The following is a 23,202-nucleotide window of genomic DNA, read 5'->3' as shown; positions in this document are numbered from 1 at the left end:
TTCTGTAATAATTAGTTAACTAAGGCAAATATATATTATTATAAAACTAGATTATTTTGCCTATGGTACAACTGACAACAAACAACAACTTTACTATTAGCACAGATTACTCTTCTACATATAAATATAGTATTCTAACATTCGATTTGTACAGATTGCCGACACTGGTAAAAACTCGAAATAGCCCAAATTGGCGACTGGCTATTTTTGCTTTTTTTTCAAGTAGCCGAAAGTCATCTGAGATAGCCCAATTGGCGATAAGTAGCCCAATCTAACAACCCTGTGGAAAACCACGGGGAAGACGCAGCAACCAGGCTTGGTGCTTGGTGGAGACAACGGGGATCGTGTAGGTGTGGAGTACGGCTCCCAGGGCGACACGTGCTGATTACATAACCAGGTGTACAACCTGATCGGAGGGACTCGAACGCGGTACACGCCTACTACTAACTTACTTGCCCTGTGGATATTTAAACCACGGTATACCTAACTGCAATAATAAAAAAGATCGGCAATTAATACTTACGGAGCAACCTCCGGCGAGTTGACAGTTTTTAGTTGACTATTAGGAAAGCTATTGGATGCTGGTGATGTAATGTACGATGTACAGTTCAAAATATCAGCATCGAGGCTACTCTAATAATTCTGTTGCAATTTTACTACGGCACAGGTTGAATGAACGATTTCACGTACTTATTTCTGACCCGCGTTTCAAGAAGTTCTGTCCGTTTCTCTGTTTCTTTTTCGAATTTAATATTCGCCCTACTCCGCGTGAAGCGCGCACGACCGGACTTTGATAGTTATAAAAACTAGATATCTGATTGTGTTCCTACCCGATACAGGATGGTATAAAATTTCCTAGCCAAGGATACTGGGACACAACAATAAATATGTATTTTATTAAGGTGTCTTATTTGAATGCTACAGTATTCATATGGTTTTGGGGTCGCTGAATCCGATACTGGTGTCCGTTTGACACGATTAGCTCTGGTTTAGTCAGTTCAAGGTCAAATGTAGAAAATCAATTGTCAACAAACTACCTACGACGTATCTATACGTTTTTGGGGTCACAGAAACCGAATCAAATGTAGAGAATCAATTGCCAACAAAGAAAATCTATATATCTATAAGTTTTTGAGGTCTCCGAATCCGAATCTGGTGTTCGTTTGACTCAATCAGATCTGGGTTGAGGTCAGTTCAAGGTCAAATGTAGAGAATCAATTGAAAACAAAGGAAACCTACATATCTATATGTTTTTGGAGTCGTTGAATCCGCATCTGATGTCCGTTTGATACAATCAGATCCGGGTTGAGGTCAGTTCAGGTCTATTAAACATTTTCTAATAGAAAAAGATCAAACAACATACGAAAGATGCTTTAAAAAATTTTTTGGTTTTGAACCTCAAAGTGAATAACTTGACTGGGTTTGAGCAGAGAGAAAGGTTTCTTCAAGATATTAAAGAAGGAGGAATTTTGGGTGGCAATGAAACTATCACTGATAGTGCTAGTGATACTAGTGATGACGAATATATTCCATATCACATTGTGAAAAAGACAGGTAGGTACAATATCAAAAGAAAAAGTAAATGATGTTTGAGATTTGGGCTTGGCAGAGGATGGAACAGAGTTCCATCATGGCTAAAAAAAATACTAAGCAAGCCGGAAAAGTGGAAGCTATTTACTATCGGTACAAAAATAAGGAATATTTTTCTAATGATGAAGCATTTTCCTTAGGTTACTGCAATGATATCGTTGGATTGATAAGTCACTTAAAACATGGATGTTATAAACCTAACGAGTAGAGTGGACTGTTCATTGATTCGACAAAGAGAAGCATCAAAGCTATTCTACTGCATAAAACAAAAATCCAAAATTTTGCATTTATTCGCAAAAAACCAAAAACAAATCTTCATGTCACAGAATAACAAAGCTATAAAATAAAAGAAATTCTCACTTTATAAAAAATATTGCCACTACATTTTTAATGTTAACATGAATCAGATACTGTTAGTTGAAAGCCAACATTGCTACCGTTTCTACATTTTCTTCCAACAGCCTGGTCCTTCTGCCCGTGAGGACAATGTTGTAAGTGCTGAAAAATCACTCCGCATCAATACTATTTACAAGACTACATAATTTTTTTTTTAATTGCCGCTTTTGGAAAATTTAGATTAATGTATTTAGTTGCCCATAAAACCTGAAGAACATTGGGAGTGTCTGTTTTATCTGCTACAAGAGTTGTTGATGAAAGTGACTATATTCACCAATAAGCATATCTTGCAGGAAATTTTTTTAAAAACAGAATTTTGCAAAAATTTACGACTAAGAACTCTTTCTAAGGGCGATAGCTATAGAAATAGTGTACCAATGAGTGTTGGTATTAATACAATATAAGAGTAAAATTTTAATTTTCATACATCTACACAAAAAATAGTTGCATATTTAAAATATTTCAAATATTTATAAATATTTCAGAAAGTAGGCAAAGTACAATTTAATCAGTAAAAAAAGTATGTAATTTCTTTGTAGTAATAAGTACCCCTTGACTTTTTTAGTAGTATATTTTGTATAACTTCATTGCCTTACAAAAAGTGAAATATACATCTACATATTACAAAATATGTCATAACTTGTCATTGTTACTCAATGCCTGGAACAAAGCATTGCTCTATATCTACTGGCAGAGAGTGACCTTTTAATTTGTAGTTACTATGAAAGCGTTATTAGTGTCACACAAGTGTAAAAAAACTTTTTTGCTAATGGTATTGTGAGAAACAACCACATACATGGTTATTATACTGCGAATGATCTTGGCTGTTTCATGGATACTGCGAATAGAATTCGGTGCTGAACGGAGCATGCAGCCCGCATAAAAGGTCGTTTCTCACAAAATTATTTGTGATTTTTTATACGTTATAAAAATGGAAATAATAACAATATAAAAACAAAAAATAAAGGTGTTCAATAAAATTTATTATAACAAACTCATTTTTAATTTCTAATGAAATTCCAATGCTTATTCCAGAGGATCGTTACATGAATAAAATTTGTCTCCATCAATATTGTAAAATATATACAAACATTTTAAATATTCGTCAATTTAAGAATGGTTCCTCACTTCAAATACCTAAAACAATTTTATACATTTCAGTGGCGATTACCATTAGTGTAAAAAGTTACTTAGTAGTAATGCAATATTTTACAAGAGATAATTAAATTAGGAAAAGAAAATGTGACACGCATATTTTCATTTTTATGCGAAATGCTCACTATGCACAGGTGTTGTCAAACAAATTTTTACAATCTATTTTTTTGTGTTTAGTGATTATTATTTATAAATAAATAACAGAACAAATATAAAGAACATGTAACTTATAAACAAACATTCTGAGAGTAATGCAGATTTATAGAAAAATAAAAAGAACGTAAAATATATACCTGGGGTCGGCAAGTAATTTTAGGTGGGGTCCGGATACTTTTGAAAATTTTTAATGTGGTCCAGAAAAAAAATTCATATTTCTTACTAATTTTTTATTTTAATTTAGACTCAAATTTAATCTGCTTAGTAACCATGAAGAACTTAAATCAGTTACACAATTGTAAAGTATTAGAAAAAATTAGAAGGGTGGCATTCAAACGTAAACAAATATTTTTTAAATAATCTATCATAAAAAATTTTTTGGCGGTCCAGTATTTTACCTTTCGTGGTCCGGACTTGAACCGCGGTACGCCAGTTGCCGACCACTGATATACGAGGGGGATCTGAAAAGTTTCCGACCTAAAAAAGAAACATTTTTTCAAAAAAAAAAAATTTATTTTTCAACGTAGTCTCCTTGTAACTTTACACAGTTCTGCCAACGATGCTCCCATCTCTGTAACCCGTCCAAATAATACTCGGCGTTTTTCTCTGCAAAATAATTGTTCACGAAGGTGATTGCCTCTTCAGTTGATGAAAATCTCTGTCCTCTGAGTGCAATTTTTAGATGAGGGAACAAAGAGAAGTAGCTTGGAGCTAGATCTGGTGAGTAAGGCGGATGGTCAAGCAGTTCAAACCGTAATTCATGGATTTTCGCCATGGCAACCGCTGAGGTGTAAGACAGTGCGTTGTCTTGGTGAAACAGGATTTTCTGCAAATGTGGCCGTTTTTCCGCAAGTTCTGCCTTCAGCTTGTCAAGTAATGATGCGTAGTATGCTCCTGCAATGGTTTTTCCTTTTTGAAGATAATCGATTAAAATTACTCCATGACTATCCCAAAAAACAGTCGCCATCACTTTCCCAGCCGAAAAAACAGTTTTTGCTTTTTTTGGAGCCGGTTCCCCCTTTGCAGTTCACTGTTTGGACTTTATTTTTGTTTCAGGCGTATAATGGTGTATCCAAGTTTCATCTACAGTAGTTAATCGGCGCCAAAACTCGGATTTATTGCGCCTAATCTGCGCCAACAGAGCGTTGGAATTGTTCATTCGAACACGTTTTTGGTCTAACGTGAGCAAACGCGGCACCCAATGAACGGACAGCTTTCTCATGTTTAAACGTTGATTTAATGTGTGACAAACACGTTCTCTTGACATGTTCATAACCTCTGCTATCTCTCTCACTTTAATTCGGCAGTCGTCTCCCAAGCTCTTACGGCCACGTATAAATTCAGCTGCCCAAAATTTCACTGTGGTAAATGATGGTGCAGAGTCTCCATACACAGAATCCAACTCATCTTTGATTTGCATGGGCGTATTGCCTTTCAAAAACAAATATTTAATGACAGCTCGATACTCGATTTTGTCCATTTTCATAAAAACACTCACATCAACTCACTCAAACGACTGTTACATAACAACTGCGCGTCCAAAATGGCTGAAACTTTGGTGAGTAAATGTCAACAGATGAACAACGAAATTCACTAGCTTTTATTTACGAGTGCTGCCATCTTCATGTTGAGGTCGGAAACTTTTCAGACCACCCTCATATACTATAAAAAATGAAGCCAAAAACAAAATGCAAACAAAATGATTTGTTAAGAATTATCTTTTAGGATTATTACTTTCAATAACTTCTTATGCCTCTTTTGATATCAATGAACCAGAAACCTACACCTAAAATTCCAAAACAAGCTTATTTTTGCCTAACCACAACCTCTTCCGAGGTACGTCTATAATGGCGATAGCTCAACTACAGTGCTCAAACCTTTGCCTCAGTAGTAACAAACCCATATTTCAGCCGATACCTACATATGTGACGTGAGCACCTCTGCATACCTGCCCATACCAACAGTGTCGATGTGAGCGGAAAACTTATTAAAAGATCAGTTATAATTAAGAACTAATGTTTGTATATTGTAATAACAGATATCAATTTTCTAAAAAAAAAAACTTACCGTAAGTTTTTAATATCTAATAATGGGTCGACCATGTCAAATACATTGTAATACCTAGAGCTTCTCCTTGCTATATCAGTAGCAGTTTCTCCACTGTTATTCTTAATAGTAGGGTCTATGTAAGGATGCATAAGCAGTAGCTGAACTGTATCACATGAAGCGCCATGAGAAGCGGCAATATGTAATGGTGTCTGATCTGTAATAACATAAAATTTGTTTAAAAAACAAATTATAAATTACAATCACACTACGTTATAATGAAGGGAACATAATCGTCAAATAAGTTGTTTTCCATAATTTTTAAACAATATTTAAAACAAATCTCAAAACTTCACCAACGGGAGATATAATTTGATGAATGCACATTTTGCAGAGTTGAATTCAAACACTCACTCCTAGTGTATTTTACAATGTACACTTAGGCGTTTGGCCATATGACCTAAACTACTGCATATAATATATATTTCATAGCTTATGATCTAACAATAGTATAAATAAAAACTATTCCACTTATTAATATACATATATTTCCTACATATAACGAGGTAAGTAGGTAATGAGAAATATACGTACTTCCTTCTGTTGTAGCATTTATATCTGCACCATTTTGTATTAAGACAGCTGCACATTCTTTGTGATTCCACTGACAACAAGAATGTAGAGGTTCCCATTGCAATTCAGTTTTTGCACTAATGTTTGCTCCTTTCTGTATTAAGTATTTTACTACTTCGATATTGTTACTGTAACAGGCTCTGTGTAATGGTGTGTATTTATCTTTGTCACTAATATTTATTAAATATGGATTTCTTTCAATTAGCTCCTTAACTTCTTCTAAATTTCCTTTTTCACAAGCATGTAAAATGTTATATTCTGTTTTATCTAAATAAAAATAATCACAAACGATTTACAAAAAAAAGAAATAGTCGATTATTATTACTTACCATTAGGGTTTCGTGTTTCATCGATATCTTTTAAATCATCTTCCCAGCCACTTACTGAAAACCTATCATCACTTACCATTTTAATGTCCTTGATTTCAATTTTGATTCACCAATTTTTTAAAACTTGACACTTCCTTTTTAGGTTATGTTATGGTTACATTATTGTGTTCTTCTTCTTCTACGATTACCCCAGCCACAATTTTTAAGGCTACACTGCACTACCAGGGGGCAGCACGGTCGACATCCTGTACACAGCTTTTTTTTGTCTACATAAATGCAATGTTTAGTTATAATGCTGCTAGTGACTGGTTTAATATAGTTTCATAAATAAAACTCAAAGATTTTTACTGAAATTTACTAATACAAGTCTTTAAACTAATTATTTTTCTCGGAAATATGATTTCGTGACAAAACTTCTTTTTCCAGTTGTAATCTTCAATTGTTTTACAATAGAAACTGCTGTTATTGAAAAGAATGTAAATTAATAGGTTATCAAAAAAAAAACTAAATCTGAATAAGGTTGATAGGTATGCAAAATTAATAACAAATAACATTAAATATCATTTAATAAATATTTTAGGATACATCTTCTGGTTCTTCCAAGTCTTTAAACAATTTTGCTTTCTTAATTTGCCTGATTTCGGGAGGAAACTCCATCAACCTTGTGGCTATATAAGCACCAAAGGCTTCTTCTGAAGTTTGATGGCGTACTATATTTATTGTACTCTGTTGATCTGTATCATCTTTAATTCTTGTTGAAATTTCTGACAGTTCAGCAGCCTCAAATGTGGCCTCTTCCATTTCACCAGAACCATCATCAAATTCTCCTTCAAGTAGTGTCATAGATTCAGGTGATAATTTAACAGTTATGGGATCCCATAATTTTACACTCGAAGTAGGAGATGGCGGATTTGAATTATCTTTTGCGGTAATTTGCATAAATGAGGGGCGTTTCCTTAAAAAATAAGATTCTAAATACACAAAATGTATAAATAAAATACCTATCTAAGTATCTATTAATGAAATATATCTATAAGGTATGTACAGGGTGTCCAGAAGTGAACAGGTCATACAATTATTTCTTTTTAACAATTAAAATGGGATTTCATAAACATCTCCATTTTCTCAAAATTAAAACATGGCAAAAAGGTCCGTAACTTTTTAAACAAAAGATAACTTGGATCTACATCAGATTATTTCCGCCCAAGAGTTATTCTTCAAATATGGCCCATTTGTTTCTGGACAACTGCGTACCGCAATGTAACTGTTCGCCTCCTTTTTATATAAGGGTTTAGAAATTCCATTGCATCATAAAATTCCCATTTTGATAAATTTTGACAGTCGCGAGGGTGACTTTTTAAAATCCTTTGTTCTCGAGTAAACTTATCTCTCAAATTTTTCCAAACTCGTAGACAATCTTCAACTGCAACAATTCCGGAATAACAATATATTTGTTTTTGAATATTTACATAAATCTACGTGTAATATTAACATTATAGAATTGCTGTCAAATAGTTAATGTTATAAGTATACTCACCGGGTACTTTAATAGTGCCAGCAATTCTTCTCCAAGTATTTTCCTTTAATATACCGTTTTTAAAGTGTTTGTGTGTATGGTCATATATATGAGGGAAATGTTGTACTAATCTTATTAACAAACCAACATCAACATCTAAAATTTCAGAAATCATTATAGGTACAAGGTGATTCATTAACAATGGGAAAGTCGAAAGCTGAAGATACTATTCGTGAAATGGTGACTATTGGCGCAAACATGCCTTATCCGAAAGTTGATAGTTTCGGAAATACAGGGTGCTGAAAGTTAAAATTTTAAATCGTTTTTTTGCGATTATTCTGAAAATATGTAGGTTAGGAACTTGAAAATTTGTGAAACTATATTTTTTTAGGCGATGAATAAGATGTGTGCTGTAATTTCAGCATTGCTAATAGAGGGCGCCACTTACGACCAATTTTACCGAAAATTTAGTTAATAACTTTTTACCCTGTATGTCTAACATGAAACTTGATTCAAAACCTGAAAGAGCAATCATTTTTCCATTAATTGTGTATTCTTGTTTCATTTCGGTATCTCGATCCGTTTCCGAGAAAAATCGATTTAACGAACACTATGTTTTGATAATACGAGAAATAAGCGAAACAAACCAAGTGTTTATTCGTGTTATTACAACAATTAACAATAAAAGAAAAGAAATTCGTCAGTGTTCGAAGAATCCACCATTGACATTTACACACTTTACACAACGTTTTCTGAGAGATCTTCGAGTTTGAAACAACATATTGGGATTGCGTTTGACTTCGTTGGCAGAGATTTGTATTCTTTACCACAACTCTTCACACGAACCAATAAATTCTTCCAAATAGAAAAATGAAGAGGATTGAAGTTCCGACTTCTGGGTGGCCAAGTAAAAATGCTTCCACGGCTTGAAGAAGTTCCACTTTATTTAAGAAGAGACATGTGGTTCATGCACGACGGAACTCCACCCGCAGTGCGTGCATATTTAAATGTAGTTTTTCCAAATCACTGGATTGGCCATGTAATCATTTTTGCTTGACCACCCAGAAGTCCGGACTTCAATCCTCTTGATTTTTCTTTTTGATCTTGAATGAATGATATAGTTTACAAAGAATCTATTGGTTCATGTGAAGAGTTGTGCCAAAGAATACGAATCGCTGCCAGCGAAGTCAGACGCAATCCCAATATGTTGTTTCGAATCTGAAGATATCTCAGAAAACGTTGTGTAAAGTGTATCAGTGTCAACAGTGGATTCTTCGAACATTGACATCAAATCATTATTACGAATTTCAATAATTTCAATTGTTTTATTATTAATTGTTGTAATAACACGAAGAAACACATGGTTTGTTTCGCTTTTAATTTCTCGTATTATCAAAACATAGTGTTCGTTAAATCGATTTTTCTCGAAAACGGATCGAGATATCGAAATGAAACAAGAATACACAATTAATGAAAAAATGATTGCTCTTTCAGGTTTTGAATCAAGTTTCATGTTAGACATACAGGGTAAAAAGTTATTAACTAAATTTTCGGTGAAATTGGTCGTAACTGGCGACCTCTATCAGCAATGCTGAAATTACAACACACATCTTATTCATCGCCTAAAAAAATATAGTTTCACAAATTTTCAAGTTCCTAACCTACATATTTTCAGAATAATCGCAAAAAAAACGATTTAAAATTTTAACTTTCAACATCCTGTATTTCCGAAACTATCAACTTTCGGATAAGGCATGTTTGCGCCAATGGTCACCATTTCACGTGTAGTATCTTCAGCTTTCGACTTTCCCATTGTTAATGAATCACTCTGTATGTATTTACCATTGTATCAAGTCCATAGTCAGAAAGGACCAGCACAGTAATCAAATATGTAAAATAATGCAGAAAAAAATAATGAAGGAGAAATATGGGGTTTTTATTTTGATAATTTCGGCGTCAGGTCTAACAAGTGAAAATAATTTTTTATTGTTATATACACGGATTTTGTCCACGATATACGACGTTAAGTTACACCACGAAACTATATCTCTTCAAACAAAATTAAATCTGGTGTTTTACAGACAAGAAATTGCACTATTAGTAAGACAATTATAGATCAAATAGATCCATCCAAGAGGCGTAACGCTAAACTAGAGCAACTTTCTTTAATTTTCGCATTGAAGCATCACGGAGAACATCTAAATATCAGAAAATGTACCTTTCCTGTTTTATCCAACAAATATGTAAAGATACTCAATAATTATTATGATTAATGCATGTGTTAATAGTTTCGTAAAAGCCCTGGTAGCAAAATCTTGCACAAGATACTTATACAAGACTGCTGTGTACCTACTGCTGAAACCTGCATCAGGTTTACTGCAAGATTCATTGTGCAATTGTCTTGATCAAAGCTTTCAATGGATTTGATTCAGGGCACTTGAGTACAAAGGGATAAATTAAAGCAAGTGACTATGTCTGCAACACGTTGACTTATACTAATTCACTCCTTTGGACTCAAGTACTTTTGGTTAAGTCTGGTACAAGTATTAATTTAGATACTTGTAAAAGTATCTTGCATAAGAAACGATATAAACTTCAGCAATAGACACAAAACAATCTGACACAATTTGACTATTTCAAGTAAACTTGAAACAACTTGTATTAGAATTGCACACGATTGTGTTACCAGGGAGCATTCCGCGGGGTGTGATTATATTTATAGTAACATACCGTATGCGATTTTCTGTATGTTCAACAGGCGTACAAAATTTAGGAAAAGTACCTAACATAAATACGAGGTAAAATTATGCTTTTTTCTTTATTTTGAATGTATTAATACTGTTGTCTAGATTCACTTCTTATTTGTGGAAGGGCGAAATGGGCGGTGACTATGAGACGCCTTCATTATAGCCATCTTTCTCTATCGCACGGATTTCTATGACTTACTTTATCGCTCTCACATAACGGCCGATGAACCATATGGGGACTTTCCGACCCTGTATATACCTACAACTGGTACAGTGAAGAGATATTGTTTCTAACTTGTCTAGATTTTCTAAAATTGTGCATATAAACGCCCCCCTTAAATCGGTTTGAGCCACAGATTTTCTAGTTGGTGTAAGTCTTTATTTATTTAAATATTATAATTAATTATAAATAAAATATTATTTTTTTGGGATTCCCATCCCCTTTTTAAATTGTGAATACGACACGAAATTCATTTTTAGAGATCTTTTGTCTCTTGTGAAATTTTTATATCTGCTATGGACTTGAGTAAAACACAAAATCTTCACCATTGACTGGACTGAAATATGGGGTGTCCGAAAATTTCTTTCTTTATTTAGAGGAGTGATAACGGTATTTCCGTCCAATCAACATGATTTATCCTGTATTACTCGAAATCCTTAGAATGAGTGATGAGGGAATTCTAAAAAATAATACCGTTTGTGTTTTCTTCACACCTATTTTAGTAACAATAAACAAATAAATACATATATGAACTAAGAAATATCTGGCTGAAGCCGTGGTACAACTTGAACTCATTGAACATCCTGTATTTCACAAACGGTTGAGTTCCTCACATATAGACACACATATAACTAGTCAATTTATTTTCATTTGTTCTACCTGCTTCCGAAGTTAGTTACTAAGATGAAAACTATTACACTCTGGATAAACAATAAATATTGCCGCCCTCTGCAAATTTTAGAGTATGGCACCTGGTCTTGGCTATGACACTGTACAGAATATTAAGATATCTAAAGTGCATATAAGATTTATACTCACCCAAAACATTTCTATCTTGACTTTCCATCTTGTATGTATATATATTTTTTTCTTTTTTTTTCAGATAGAAGCGTACTACAAATTAGAAATAAGCCTGCATGAAAATAAGTAAGTATAGCTATTAGTACAAACATATTTTTAAAAGGCCACAAAAGCGAAAAGTGGAAGAAATTTAAATTATTAGTGATTGGTAACCCAATTAATTATTTATTAATTTATTAGCACTTTAGCGAACGGGTTTTCAATTATTGAAGTTTGTCTATGTTTTAAAAGTAAATCTAGTTTGGTTGCCAAGGGTTATTGCTAAACAGTTGAAAGTTATATTAAATCACTTACATTTGGTTTTCGGCACAATCTTTTCGTGCGCCCACAAGCAATATTATTTTTCTCACGTCACACCCCCTGTACTAAAGAATCATTTACCCTCGTTTATGTAAATCACTCGCACTATCATTTAAATAAATTTTGAAATTTTGAACTGATTTAACATTCAACTGTTTTAACAGACTTCCAAGGTACACATATGGCTCGTCGTATATAGTACCTCTTATATTCGGTAATTTGTTCAACATTCAGATCACACAGAAAAAAAATCCTGTTCAAATTTCGCATATATGGATGAGGTTCTCAGTTCATAAACCCAGACAGCCCATATATTCTGAGAATATTCTCTAAACCTTGTAAAAAGATTATATATATTCTGAATAAACCTAGAATGTTCATAGAATGTTAATATGCTTATAAAATATTCGTAGAAGATCCCTTTTTAAATATACATATGATATTCTCCATATATATGCTAATAATAATATCTCAGGAATATTCTTCAACTAATATTCCTAATACATTCTCAATAGGATATACGTAGTTTAAAGAAACTGTAATTTTTATTTAATAGGCAATAAAACTGAATACCTATTCTAATTTAACAATTTGGAGGCCCTATTTAAATCGAATTTGCGCTTATTCCAATTTTATGCAAAAAGTTGAAAATTAATCAAAATATTATGTTGTTAATGTTGGTAGTACCTGTCGTATGTTTTGTATTTGTAGTTGCCAGTTGGTAATTCATTGCAGTTTATTAGAAAATGGTTAACAGTGTTAGTTTAACATGTTCTTGTCCATCAATACAATACATTATAATTTATACCGAGTAAAATTTAATCAATTTACAATAATAAGTGCTGCATAAACAATGAATTATTATTATTAAAGTATTTTGTATTTTGCACAAAGCAGGTTTAATGCTTTGTGGTGTTTGTTATGCTTAAGATTGATTAGAATTAGAAACTGTGACAAAATGGCAGAAAGAAGAAAGGAGACCTGGAGACCATATAAACTACAAAGTAAGTTTTCTTTAAGGCTATACTATTATTTGTTTAAATTAACGAAATGACAAGAAAACGAAATAAAATGTGGTATGTATTGGCAGTTTCATAGAGATTAATGAAGTTACAACAAAACTACCTTCATAAAATTCATTGGAAAATAACTCATCTAGTGGAAGTGTCGCTAAGCCTAAATCTTTGCAAAATTCCGTCCTAGAACTATCTCTTATAAAACCCAGAAATACATTAGTCCTAGTAACACTGAGATTGATACATTATTTGCTGAGATCTTAGTCAATCTCTCAGGGATATAGAACTGGCTTTAGTTATAAAATGAGCTTGGGCCAATCACTTCTTGTTTTCATTTTTTACACTTCTAACGTTTATTGTGGTGGAGAAAATAGGAATACATTTTCTACTAAAAGTTAAAGAAGTACGTTCAATTGAAAATAGTAATGATATCAAAAATGTAAAACCAAAGTGGAACCGTTTTATCTAGAAAGGATGAATATTATTAGTTCAAATTTTTTTCACATATTGACATACAGTCCAGCAAAAAGAAAATGCAAAAATATATATTTGTGTTTCAGAATTGGTAACCGAGAAGAAATAGACTGAGAGAGATGCCAGAAATGTTATTAGTGAAAAAAAATAAAATAAATAGTTAACGAATTTATTATTAAGAGTAGTTAATTACCCTCGTCCCGTATTTTATATTTTTAGCCATGAATATTAGTCTAATTAAATGGGCCTTTAAATCGCAATTTTGATCAACTTGCCTGAATTTTTTATATAAGTTAGTTTAAGGTATATAATAACAATTAAATGACAGTAATTTTTTTTTCAAATAAAAAATTCAGGCAAGTTGACCAAAATTACAATTTAAAGACCCATATAATTGGACTATATTCACAGTAAAGTTTAAAACAGGTTCATAGAACATTACTAACATGTTCAGAGAACTTACCCAGAAATATTAATATCTCTCATATTCAATTTCACATCTATAATATATTCTAGGTACATTCTTATAATAATCTGATTATTAAATATTGTACCAAGTATATTCGTGTAAGAATATTCTGATTTTAGATATTCTATATATATTCCTTGAATATTTGTGAATATCTACAGAATACTTCAAAATGTATATTCTAAGTTTATCTGAGATATTCCAATATGATGATTCTATGAATATTCTCAAAAGTATAAATATATTTAAAACAGATTCTAGGAATAATCAAATGTTCTAAATCGAATATACTTGGATTATTCTGGGAATATATATTGCTGTCTGGGAATAGACTTGTTTGGTCCTACAACAGTTCAGAATAGTTAATTGTCAATATGTCGTGGCTTAAATGTTCTTATGAATGGAATGGTCAACTAATTTGAACCGTCCTAGAACTGTTCTCTGTCGGAACCGAAATACCAGGTAGGAATGTACCGATGGTCTATCAGAAGTTACGTGAGAGCGATAAAGTAACCCACTAAACATTTTTCAGTTTCCGACATGTTTCAGAAACGTTTCCATTTTTCTTGAAACGTTTCCTAAAAAATCCATGCAACATTCTGGTAACGTTCTAGAAACCCAAGATGTCCTCCCCAAAATACGTTTCCAATGAAATGTTTCAAAAAATTGGTTTCAGTAACATTCTTTTTATGTTCCATTTATGCACTCGGTATTTTTGTTTTACGTTTCAGTATATTTTCAGAAATGTTTGAGTAACATAATAATTTTATTACCATATTGTTCTCATAATGCTCTCAACTTTAGATAAATTTCACTTCAAAAGCGTTTTTGAAATAGTATAAATAGTGTAATTTTTAAAATATTTCTAATACTCTTTTGTGATATTTTTATTTGTATTATGAATGACTTAATTCGAACTCCAGACAACTTCTCAAAAAATTTAACAAAAAAAGTTGTTACCTACATTGTATATTAAAAATAAATAAATAAATAAATATGCTCTTCTAGTTTGGGGATGCGGCAATTTTTACCAAGAATTTCTTTCTTTTTGAGAAGGCACTGAAAAAAGTTTCTAATATGGATTAACGAATTTTGCGATTGGTCATACAAATAAAAATGTCACAAAACAATATCAGAAGCATTTTAAAAAAGCTACACATCATTTTATATTGTTCAAATACGCTTCTAAAATGGAAATTTTCTAATGTTGAGACTATCGTGAATATGGTAACAATGACGAACTGATAATTAGAAAAAATTAATTATGATTATGAATCTTGAAATGGTAGGTACATGAAAAACAAATAACATTAAATACTGAAAAATAATATAAAGTTACAATTTCTTCTACGCATAGTCAATATTACATCTATCCTTTTAATAATAATAATAAATTATACAGCAGAAATAACGATACAAAATCATATCTTGACAAAATAAATATCTGTAAGTATACCTAAACTCTTTTATTTAAGCATGCCTATACACATAAACAAATATAAACATTTGTACAAAATATAAAATAAATGAAGTCAATTTCACTTGATTCATCCATATTTCAAATAGTTCTCACTAAGTAGTTGCTCATCAAATTATATCGAAACGTATAGTCCATATTCCATTTTCTTAGTTCTTGTCCCTTGTCCTCGTCTATAATAGGTAGTGGGTATAACTTTGTTTAGGTAGATGTGTCGCAAAATTGGAAATCTCTTTACACATATCGTTTTAAACATATTGCATTAATATTCATTATTTTATTTGCACCTTACAATAACCACAACTGCACACACTACAAATTATAAAAGTAAAAATGGAGAACAACGAATCAAGGCAAACTGGCAAACCGCAAACCTAACCTAACATAATACGAATTACGAATTGAAAACGACACACGGGATCACGGGAAACAAATAAACTCGGGCTATTACGCGCAGTCTACGGAAGTCACGAACATACATTTTTTCTAGACTTGTTCTTGTTATAAATATGCCAGCACAATTTTTTTTCTGTTTATGTCTGTATAACAAAGGCAAATGAACTAACGCTTGAGACTTGAGAGGGATTGGGGATTGGGAGCAAAATTTAACTAATGTCGAATGTTCCATAAGATAAGCAAAAAAAGCAAAGGGTTGTTCGTCTGTTATGTTTTCGAGATCGAAAGGGAATGTTTCGAGTAATGTTTCAAACTCTCTTCAATTGGAACGTTTCGGCTATGTTTCATTAAAGAAGTTTTCAAGTGCTACATTTCTGTAATGAAACAGAAACGTTTCTAGTAAGTGTTTCAAATGTTTAACAAAACATCTCATTTGCAACGTTTCATTTACGTTTCGTGTTTAGTGGGAAGCCATAGAAATCCATGCGATAGAGAAGGATGGCTATAATTAAGGCTTCTCTTAGTCACCGCCCGTTTCGCCCTTCCACAAATAAGATCCTGGAAGGGCGAAATGGGCGGTGACTATTAGACGCCTTCACTATACCCATCCTTGTCTATCAAATGGATTTCTATGGCTTACTTTATCGCTCTCACGTAACTTCAGATAGACCATCGGTACTTGCCTACCCGGTATATAATTCTGATTAGCATTCAACTGTTTTGACATATAGGTAGGTACTCTAATTCCATGACACAGGTGACGTGTCTTCCGCCTTTCAAATTCTATATTTTGCGCAATTTTTGAGATCGCGCAGATCGAAACAACAAGGTATAACTTTAGTGTATTTTTTATCGAAATTTTGCACAAGAGGCTTTTGTTTGAAAGGTACTGTACTGATTAATGTTAAGGTGTTAGTCATAAAATCGATAAATAGTAGGTATTGTTAAACTTCAGGGTATAAAAAAAATTAGGATGATCCAGGGATGATCTACATCTCCGCCTTAAAAGTGGTATTAGGGAGAAAGATAAGCAGTTTTTAATTATCTCTTATACAAATAAAAAGTTCGGGCAATTATTTAAGATAACAAAAGTTTATTTTCTAAATTTAGCTATAATATTTTTATAACTGGCAACTCTGTCTTTGTGCATTAATTAAAGTATCATTAATTTTCTAAGCATTATTTAAAGACTTAAGAATATTCCTATAAAAATAACATTTTCGTTTTTCTTTAATAGACATTAAAAAAATTTAAATAATGAAGCAAGTGCGAATAAAACCTACAGAGTTAACGCTTTCTGTATTATTTTTAAACAAGTATTACAAAAAAAGAACGTGTCTTTGAACATTGGACGGAGGTATGAAAACCAGTGCAATAACAAACACAAAAAGCAATACGCAATGCGATGCTGAATACTGTTACTGATACTGCAAACCAAACTGCAATGCAGTAACGCCAGTAACGTTACGTTTTCTTTAAAGTTTAAAGCTTTGACAACTTGGGGCAATTATAATTTTTTTTAATTGACACAATAACATTATAATTTACTTGAATACTTACCTCCTAAATATCTAAACTATTTTCAAACAGAAGGATTATTTTGATATTTTGTAGGTTATTAGTTGATTACGTTTATTCTTCAAGAAAGGCAAGAAGTAATTATATAACAGACTTTTAATTTTAATTTCACTTTGTGCATATGATATTGATTTCTAGGTAATCCTCATCAGGATAAGCATATTTCTGAATAGTGTTCATAATATGAATATCTGTACATGTACAAATTTGATACTTAATCTGATTGAAACATCGATATAAACGTGTTAACAATAAGAAATCGATCGTGTTCCATCCATACTATGCACTTCGTTTGTTTTCGTTTCGTTCAACGGTTTCTGTCGGTGTCGGTGTTGTTTCCGCACCGCAATCCGCAACCTTAAACTCAGTGGGGTTACCCCATACCACAGATTCCTGATCAAGATCTAGATCTTTATACATACTGATCTTGAGTCTTGTTGACCCCAATCCCCATACTATTATACCACAGCATAGAAAACTGTTTTCTGTGCTGTGATTATAAGTAGGTACTATAAATTATAGCATTTAATAGTCGCGTTTAACACTCAATTAGTTATTAATTCTGTGTTTGATCAATGTTTGTTTTCGTGGTTCTACCCATTGACTACCTGTCGCTTGCTTTTGTGGCTATCGCTTTTGCAGTAACCAGTAAAGTAAACAAAAACAAAGATCTTGAAATAAACCAGCACAACAAAGTACTCGGAAATAAAGATGGGCTAAACCTGTGGACCGAACCGCTCTTTTTGTGGAGCAGTAACCTGTAATTGCTCCGAACTCCGAACATAGAGTACTTCGAAGTGACAAATAGGTTCGATTTTTCGGAACAGCGCTTGGTTACGCGCGCAAATTCGTTTCAACTTACATCAGTTCCATCTCTTGTGGTATGTTGTATTACACAGTCATTAAAATGTTTTAGGTATATCAATACTAATTTAACATAAGTAGTAACTCGGTACAATAGACTAGAAAATTATTTGATAAAACATTGATTTTGTCTCCAAAGATACCTGCTAAATATAAGAAAGTACAAAATGGCATGTTTGCATGCCTCCAAAGTTATAAAAACCCAAAGTTAATTTAAGTTTATAACTACCTCACTTTTCAAAGGTACATAAATATACCGATGTGCTAGCATGTATTTGTTGAATTGTTTTTTATTATCAGATTTTACATTTTTAATTATGCAAATATATTATTAGAGAGTGACTGAAAAAAATTGGGGAATATGAGAGCCTGTTTTTTAGTTTTTTTTTTCTTAATGGAAGTTTACTTAGGAACTAATATATACTTACTTCTTTGGAGTAAACGGAAGGGAATGAAAGAATTAAATATTTTTGTACCATACAATTATACAAGTTTGTATATTACAGCAGGAAATTCCGTTTACTTCTACTTAACACGCCGAATTAAAATAATAGTATTTATTTTATTATTTACAAAACAAATAAATCAAAACAGCAATTCAGCTTCTAGGAAATATTATACCTTCTCTATCTTCCCGTTTCATTTTCCACTATCCTCTATTCGCTATCACCGAAGACCTCTTCAAATCAACACATTCTTGAAAAGCTTGAACGACTTTAGCGCATCTCATTGGTTCATTTGGATAATATTTGTAACATTCCATAACTGCTTTCTTCATATCCTGGCACGGAGGTTCACAATTCTTCGCTATTTTGTGAGAAGTTTGTTGAATTTCATCCACCTGCATAACAAGAACATCGGATCATATGGATGAATTAATAAAATTAAATTAAATGTACTTGAATACTAAAGAAACGCTAACTTTCAATTACATACATCTATATTCTTTTTTTATTTTGGGATTAACATAACTACATACTGCTTCAGAGAATTCCTTGTCCATTATTTCATTTATCTTCTTGTGATTACTCTCTAATGTTTTAATTCTATTTTGCCAATATTCATCATTGTTCTTTAATTCCGCTACGTGGGCCTGTCGAAGTTGAAGAGAGGTTAAACTAGGTTCATTTAAAAATAATAATGGTGCAGTCACGAACGGTCCACCTGCTGGAGGAGCAACCACACTAGGATTCTGTTGTACCTCTTGTCTTACCACTATAAAAATAATAAAAATATATTATGTAACTCGTGAATATAAAATCGAAAATATTAAATTTAAATTATTTAAAACGTATTTCTGAATAGTCCTTAATATTTAGAAAACATTTTTTTAATTTGAAATCGTTGAGATACTTTTTACCTCATTTAAAAATATTAGTAGGATTCTTATAACCAATATAACCTTACTTTGGCTTCCTCTAATACGGTCAACAACACCTTCAGATACTTTTATCACACTTGTAGGATCTTCATTTTCTACAGTTAATTTCCTCGTTTTACTTGTAGCACCACCCATTTTAATTTGTTTTTACTTGATTAATATCCGAAATCCACTACCTATTTACTTGTTTTACTGTCATTTGCCCATGCCAAACCTTTTTTCACGAGACCACCGACATCGAAAACCCACGCTCTAAAGGAAAAGTTTGATGTGTGGTGCATGGTCTCAAAACCATAGAAATATAAACCAAGCGCCGCGCCGCGCCATTATTCTATGGCAAGAAATTGGCCTCAATGATTTGGGATCGAGGGGGATTATCCCTCTTTATCCTGCCTCATCTCGTGTAGGCCTGGACAGCCTTCGTAGGTGGGCCCCATNAGGGAAAACCGATAAGAACCCTTTGGACCGAAAAAGGCTGGTCGGAACCGGACCCAAATATCAGCTAGTGGACCGTAACCGAACCGAAACCGAAATGGTGCATTTCTAACCGAACCGTAACCGGACCGGTACCGTTATTACATTAAGGTCCGGGTCCCTGTGTACCTACTGGTCAAAATTCATTACATGCTTCAGTTTTTGAATCCATCAACTTGAAACTTCGTGAAGCTTGCTCAGTCTTAGAGACAAAATCACACACTGCCCCCCTGATATCTCCGAAACTATCCATAGGATCACGTTGGGCCAGTGACAACTTTTCATCAGAATGTCGAGAACTATAACATATCACAATTCCAGACAAATCTAGCGGGACCCAATTTCCATTCATTTTGTGCGGGGTCATTTATTATTTTATGTTAAAAGGAGCGTGGTACAAGTTACAATTTTAAATTTGCCTCTTATTTTCTTATGGGATATGCAATGAGTCAGAAAGAGATGACGGTTGAACGAAGATAAACTGAGGAATTTGGTGACGTATTTGTTTTTTATTGGCTGATTGACTTATGCGGCGACCGTCTCTTTACGGACCGTGGCCATGCGTAAGGCTATGTTTTCCACAGCCTGAAGTGATTTAATGTGGCTTTTTGCCGTAGGTTAGCTGCGGTTGAACTACCACCACCACCTCGATTGGTATTCACTATTCACTTATTCGCTCGGGCGAATTCCACGTAAGTCGCCGGTCCATCGTCACGCCCAGGTATCGCGTATGTCGGCCCCAGGAAATAGGTTCCTGGGACATTGTCAGTATATCTAGGTCGGGGGAATTTTGCGTCTAGTAAAGAGTATGGCAGTACTTTTGTTGGGGTTAATTTTGACTTTCCACTTGTTGCACCTGGTTTTAAGTTGGTTTAGTGTTCTGTAAGTGTGTGGTAACGTGTGTTACGTTAATGGATTGTGCTATTATGGTCAGGTCGTTAGCGTATAGGTCAGTGGCGGCTCCTCAGGTGATACAACTGACGCACCGCTACACCTACAATTTAATTTAAAATTATTTTTAATTTTATATAAATTTTATAATTTAGGTATAATTCTATACCTATTGAAAATGTATTGTGTTTGTTTATTTAATACGCAGAAATAAACAGCATAGTTGCGCGGTGAACGTCTTCTAAAAAAACATTGCCTTCGTTGAGAGCGAACATCAACCTCATACCGTACCACGGTCCGTAAAAAAGGCGGTCGAGCAATAAACAGAAATTATGGGCGTGGATTATCTCATACTACGTCACAAGATGTCTAACCTTTAGAATTCATGTTTGTTTACATGCGACTTGACTAGTAATTTTGCATTTTTTCAAATATTTTAGTAAATCATAGTTTGGATATTTTGCAGTAATTAGTTAGTTATTGATAATAGTTTTTAATAAGTTGATGGTGTAGTGTTTAATATAAACTGTTAATTTACCACGTAATAATGCCAGGAGTGAGGTGTAGTGTTGTAATTGGCAATACTAATTTTTATTAGTGCTAAACAAGACAATTTAAAAACTTTATTTAATGTTTTTCCTATGTATAAAAGGCTTAGAAAGATATGGGTGGAACGGTGCAAAAGACGCGATTTGTTTAATCACATAACTGGACATATTTGTACTACACATTTTGAAAACTCAAACTTTGAACGCGATCTTCAAGCAGAGCTATTAAGTTTATCATCAAGAAAAAGACTTAAAGAAAACAAGTTATATGTTAAATTTCTAATTTAACTGATTGTATTCACTTCAAAAGGACTAAATTTATTGTTATTGGTGTATAACAAATTGATGTGTGATTGTTAGAAGAGCGATTGGAAACTTTAAGTATCTATCGAAATGTGATTTTAATATTTTTGTAAACTTGACAATTTCTCTTAAAATTAAATGTTATATCAAAAGTTCTGTGCGAATAACTTTTCCTCTTCTTCCTTTTCTTTTATTCCTCCATTTAACTCCGAACACCGAAAAAAACTCTTTCAAGACTAAAAACTACTGTATGATAACTAAACAAACAAAAATAATTATGTTGCAGCAGTCTAATATAAAGTACTTTGGTAAGTTGTTTGAAATTTAACTAAAGACAAAAGCAGATACAATAAGGTCATATAAATTGTACACAATTTTTATTTTGGAGCCAAGAGAATATTAAGATAAGTCTAAATTGTTTATATATTCCCTTCCCCTCTTCATTTTATCAGAGATTATGGATATTAATAGATATCTGTAATAAAATTAACACAAATTTTAGGTTAATTATGTAACCAAACGTCAAAATTGGTGACCGATCGTGGTGTGTATTCAAGACAATTTCACATTTCATCCTTTCATTTCCAAATTCTGATGTAGAGGTTCAGTTTGTATACAGGGTGTTCCTAAATAAGTGCCGCAACGGAAAACTGTAAATTCCTCTTGAAAAAAGAAACATTCTTTTCCTCTTCCATTTCTCTCTCCCGCCTTTCGTTTTCGAGATACACGGTGTCAAAACTTTAATTTTTTTTTTAAATTTTTTGCCAATATCTTATTAACCGTTTGAACTACAGGACTGAGTTTTTGTACACGCATTACCACTATTAATAGCTACTTTTTCGCACCCTTCTCGAATTCATTGAACGTGGTGGAGATTTTAAGATATCGTAAGGGTTTTTACCCCTAACTTTTACGCCACTGGAAAAATTAACATTTGATAGCAAATTCTGAAGCGCCGATGAATTTTACACAAAAAGAGTTCTCTTTGTTCATTGCTCTAAAGTCAACCGTTTTCAAGAAAAATTACTTTTTATGAACAAAAACAAACATTTTGCTAACGTTTCGAAAATCTTTTGTAATTCAAAAAATAGGTAGTAATAATTAACAATTTTAACGAAATTTAACAACAGATAGGATTTTAACTTTTTTTTATCAATTTGGCGAGTAAAATTTACAGAAACTGTTCAAAATTACGTCCGTTGGCTTGAATGCACGCATTACATCTTCTAATCATGTTTCTTTCTGCCGTTGCGGTTTCACCTCTATCGGTCAACTTTTCGATAGTATTGACATGGATTTCATAAACGATGCATTTCGTTCTCCGGATGTTCTGTTCAGTTACTTGCACTTGCAAAATGTTCAAAATGCAAAATGCAAAATGT

The 23,202-nt window shown here is 32.8% G+C and overlaps 3 protein-coding genes across 3 annotated transcripts; all 3 read right to left on the bottom strand.

The window, feature by feature from the left end:
• Positions 1-3,091: 3,091 nt before the first annotated feature.
• On the bottom strand, positions 3,092-6,441 carry LOC108915121 (ankyrin repeat domain-containing protein 49-like). Its single transcript, XM_018721084.1, has 4 exons — positions 6,306-6,441; positions 5,938-6,243; positions 5,365-5,560; positions 3,092-3,123 (listed from the first exon to the last, which is right to left on the bottom strand). Exons 1-4 carry the CDS (start codon positions 6,382-6,384, stop codon positions 3,111-3,113), a joined length of 594 nt encoding a protein of 197 aa, XP_018576600.1. The 5' UTR covers positions 6,385-6,441; the 3' UTR covers positions 3,092-3,110.
• A 412-nt stretch (positions 6,442-6,853) lies between these two features.
• LOC108915122 lies at positions 6,854-17,402 on the bottom strand. The gene is made up of 5 exons (XM_018721085.1): positions 17,342-17,402; positions 11,608-11,682; positions 7,843-7,977; positions 7,560-7,728; positions 6,854-7,260 (listed from the first exon to the last, which is right to left on the bottom strand). The coding sequence occupies exons 2-5, from the start codon at positions 11,633-11,635 to the stop codon at positions 6,882-6,884; spliced, it is 711 nt and encodes a 236-aa protein (XP_018576601.1). The 5' UTR covers positions 11,636-11,682; positions 17,342-17,402; the 3' UTR covers positions 6,854-6,881.
• Positions 17,403-18,701: 1,299 nt separating this feature from the next.
• On the bottom strand, positions 18,702-19,832 carry LOC108915119 (MICOS complex subunit mic25-b). The gene is made up of 3 exons (XM_018721083.1): positions 19,631-19,832; positions 19,203-19,438; positions 18,702-19,064 (listed from the first exon to the last, which is right to left on the bottom strand). Exons 1-3 carry the CDS (start codon positions 19,737-19,739, stop codon positions 18,873-18,875), a joined length of 537 nt encoding a protein of 178 aa, XP_018576599.1. The 5' UTR covers positions 19,740-19,832; the 3' UTR covers positions 18,702-18,872.
• Positions 19,833-23,202: the final 3,370 nt, after the last annotated feature.

This window comes from Anoplophora glabripennis, unplaced genomic scaffold (assembly GCF_000390285.2).
Source record: "Anoplophora glabripennis isolate ALB-LARVAE unplaced genomic scaffold, Agla_2.0 scaffold1013, whole genome shotgun sequence".
Taxonomy (NCBI): domain Eukaryota; kingdom Metazoa; phylum Arthropoda; class Insecta; order Coleoptera; family Cerambycidae; genus Anoplophora; species Anoplophora glabripennis.
The sequence above is the reverse complement of the archived record's forward strand: the minus strand, read 5'-3'. Positions and strand labels throughout refer to the sequence as shown.

Bases quoted from the DNA above. Each gene is read 5' to 3' on its own strand.
- LOC108915122 (XM_018721085.1), bottom strand. From the start codon at position 11,635: ATGGAAAGTCAAGATAGAAATGTTTTGG. The intron at 7,978-11,607 runs GTGAGTATAAAT...CTGAAATTTTAG, and splicing joins TCAAGATAGAAATGTTTTGG to ATGTTGATGTTGGTTTGTTA. The intron at 7,729-7,842 runs GTGAGTATACTT...GAATTGTTGCAG, and splicing joins TGGCACTATTAAAGTACCCG to TTGAAGATTGTCTACGAGTT.
- LOC108915121 (XM_018721084.1), bottom strand. From the start codon at position 6,384: ATGGTAAGTGATGATAGGTTTTCAGTAAGTGGCTGGGAAGATGATTTA. The intron at 6,244-6,305 runs GTAAGTAATAAT...ATTTTTATTTAG, and splicing joins TGAAACACGAAACCCTAATG to ATAAAACAGAATATAACATT. The intron at 5,561-5,937 runs GTACGTATATTT...ATGTTATTACAG, and splicing joins AAATGCTACAACAGAAGGAA to ATCAGACACCATTACATATT.
- LOC108915119 (XM_018721083.1), bottom strand. From the start codon at position 19,739: ATGGGTGGTGCTACAAGTAAAACGAGGAAATTAACTGTAGAAAATGAA. The intron at 19,439-19,630 runs GTAAGGTTATAT...TTATTTTTATAG, and splicing joins CCGTATTAGAGGAAGCCAAA to TGGTAAGACAAGAGGTACAA. The intron at 19,065-19,202 runs GTATGTAGTTAT...CTTGTTATGCAG, and splicing joins ACAAGGAATTCTCTGAAGCA to GTGGATGAAATTCAACAAAC.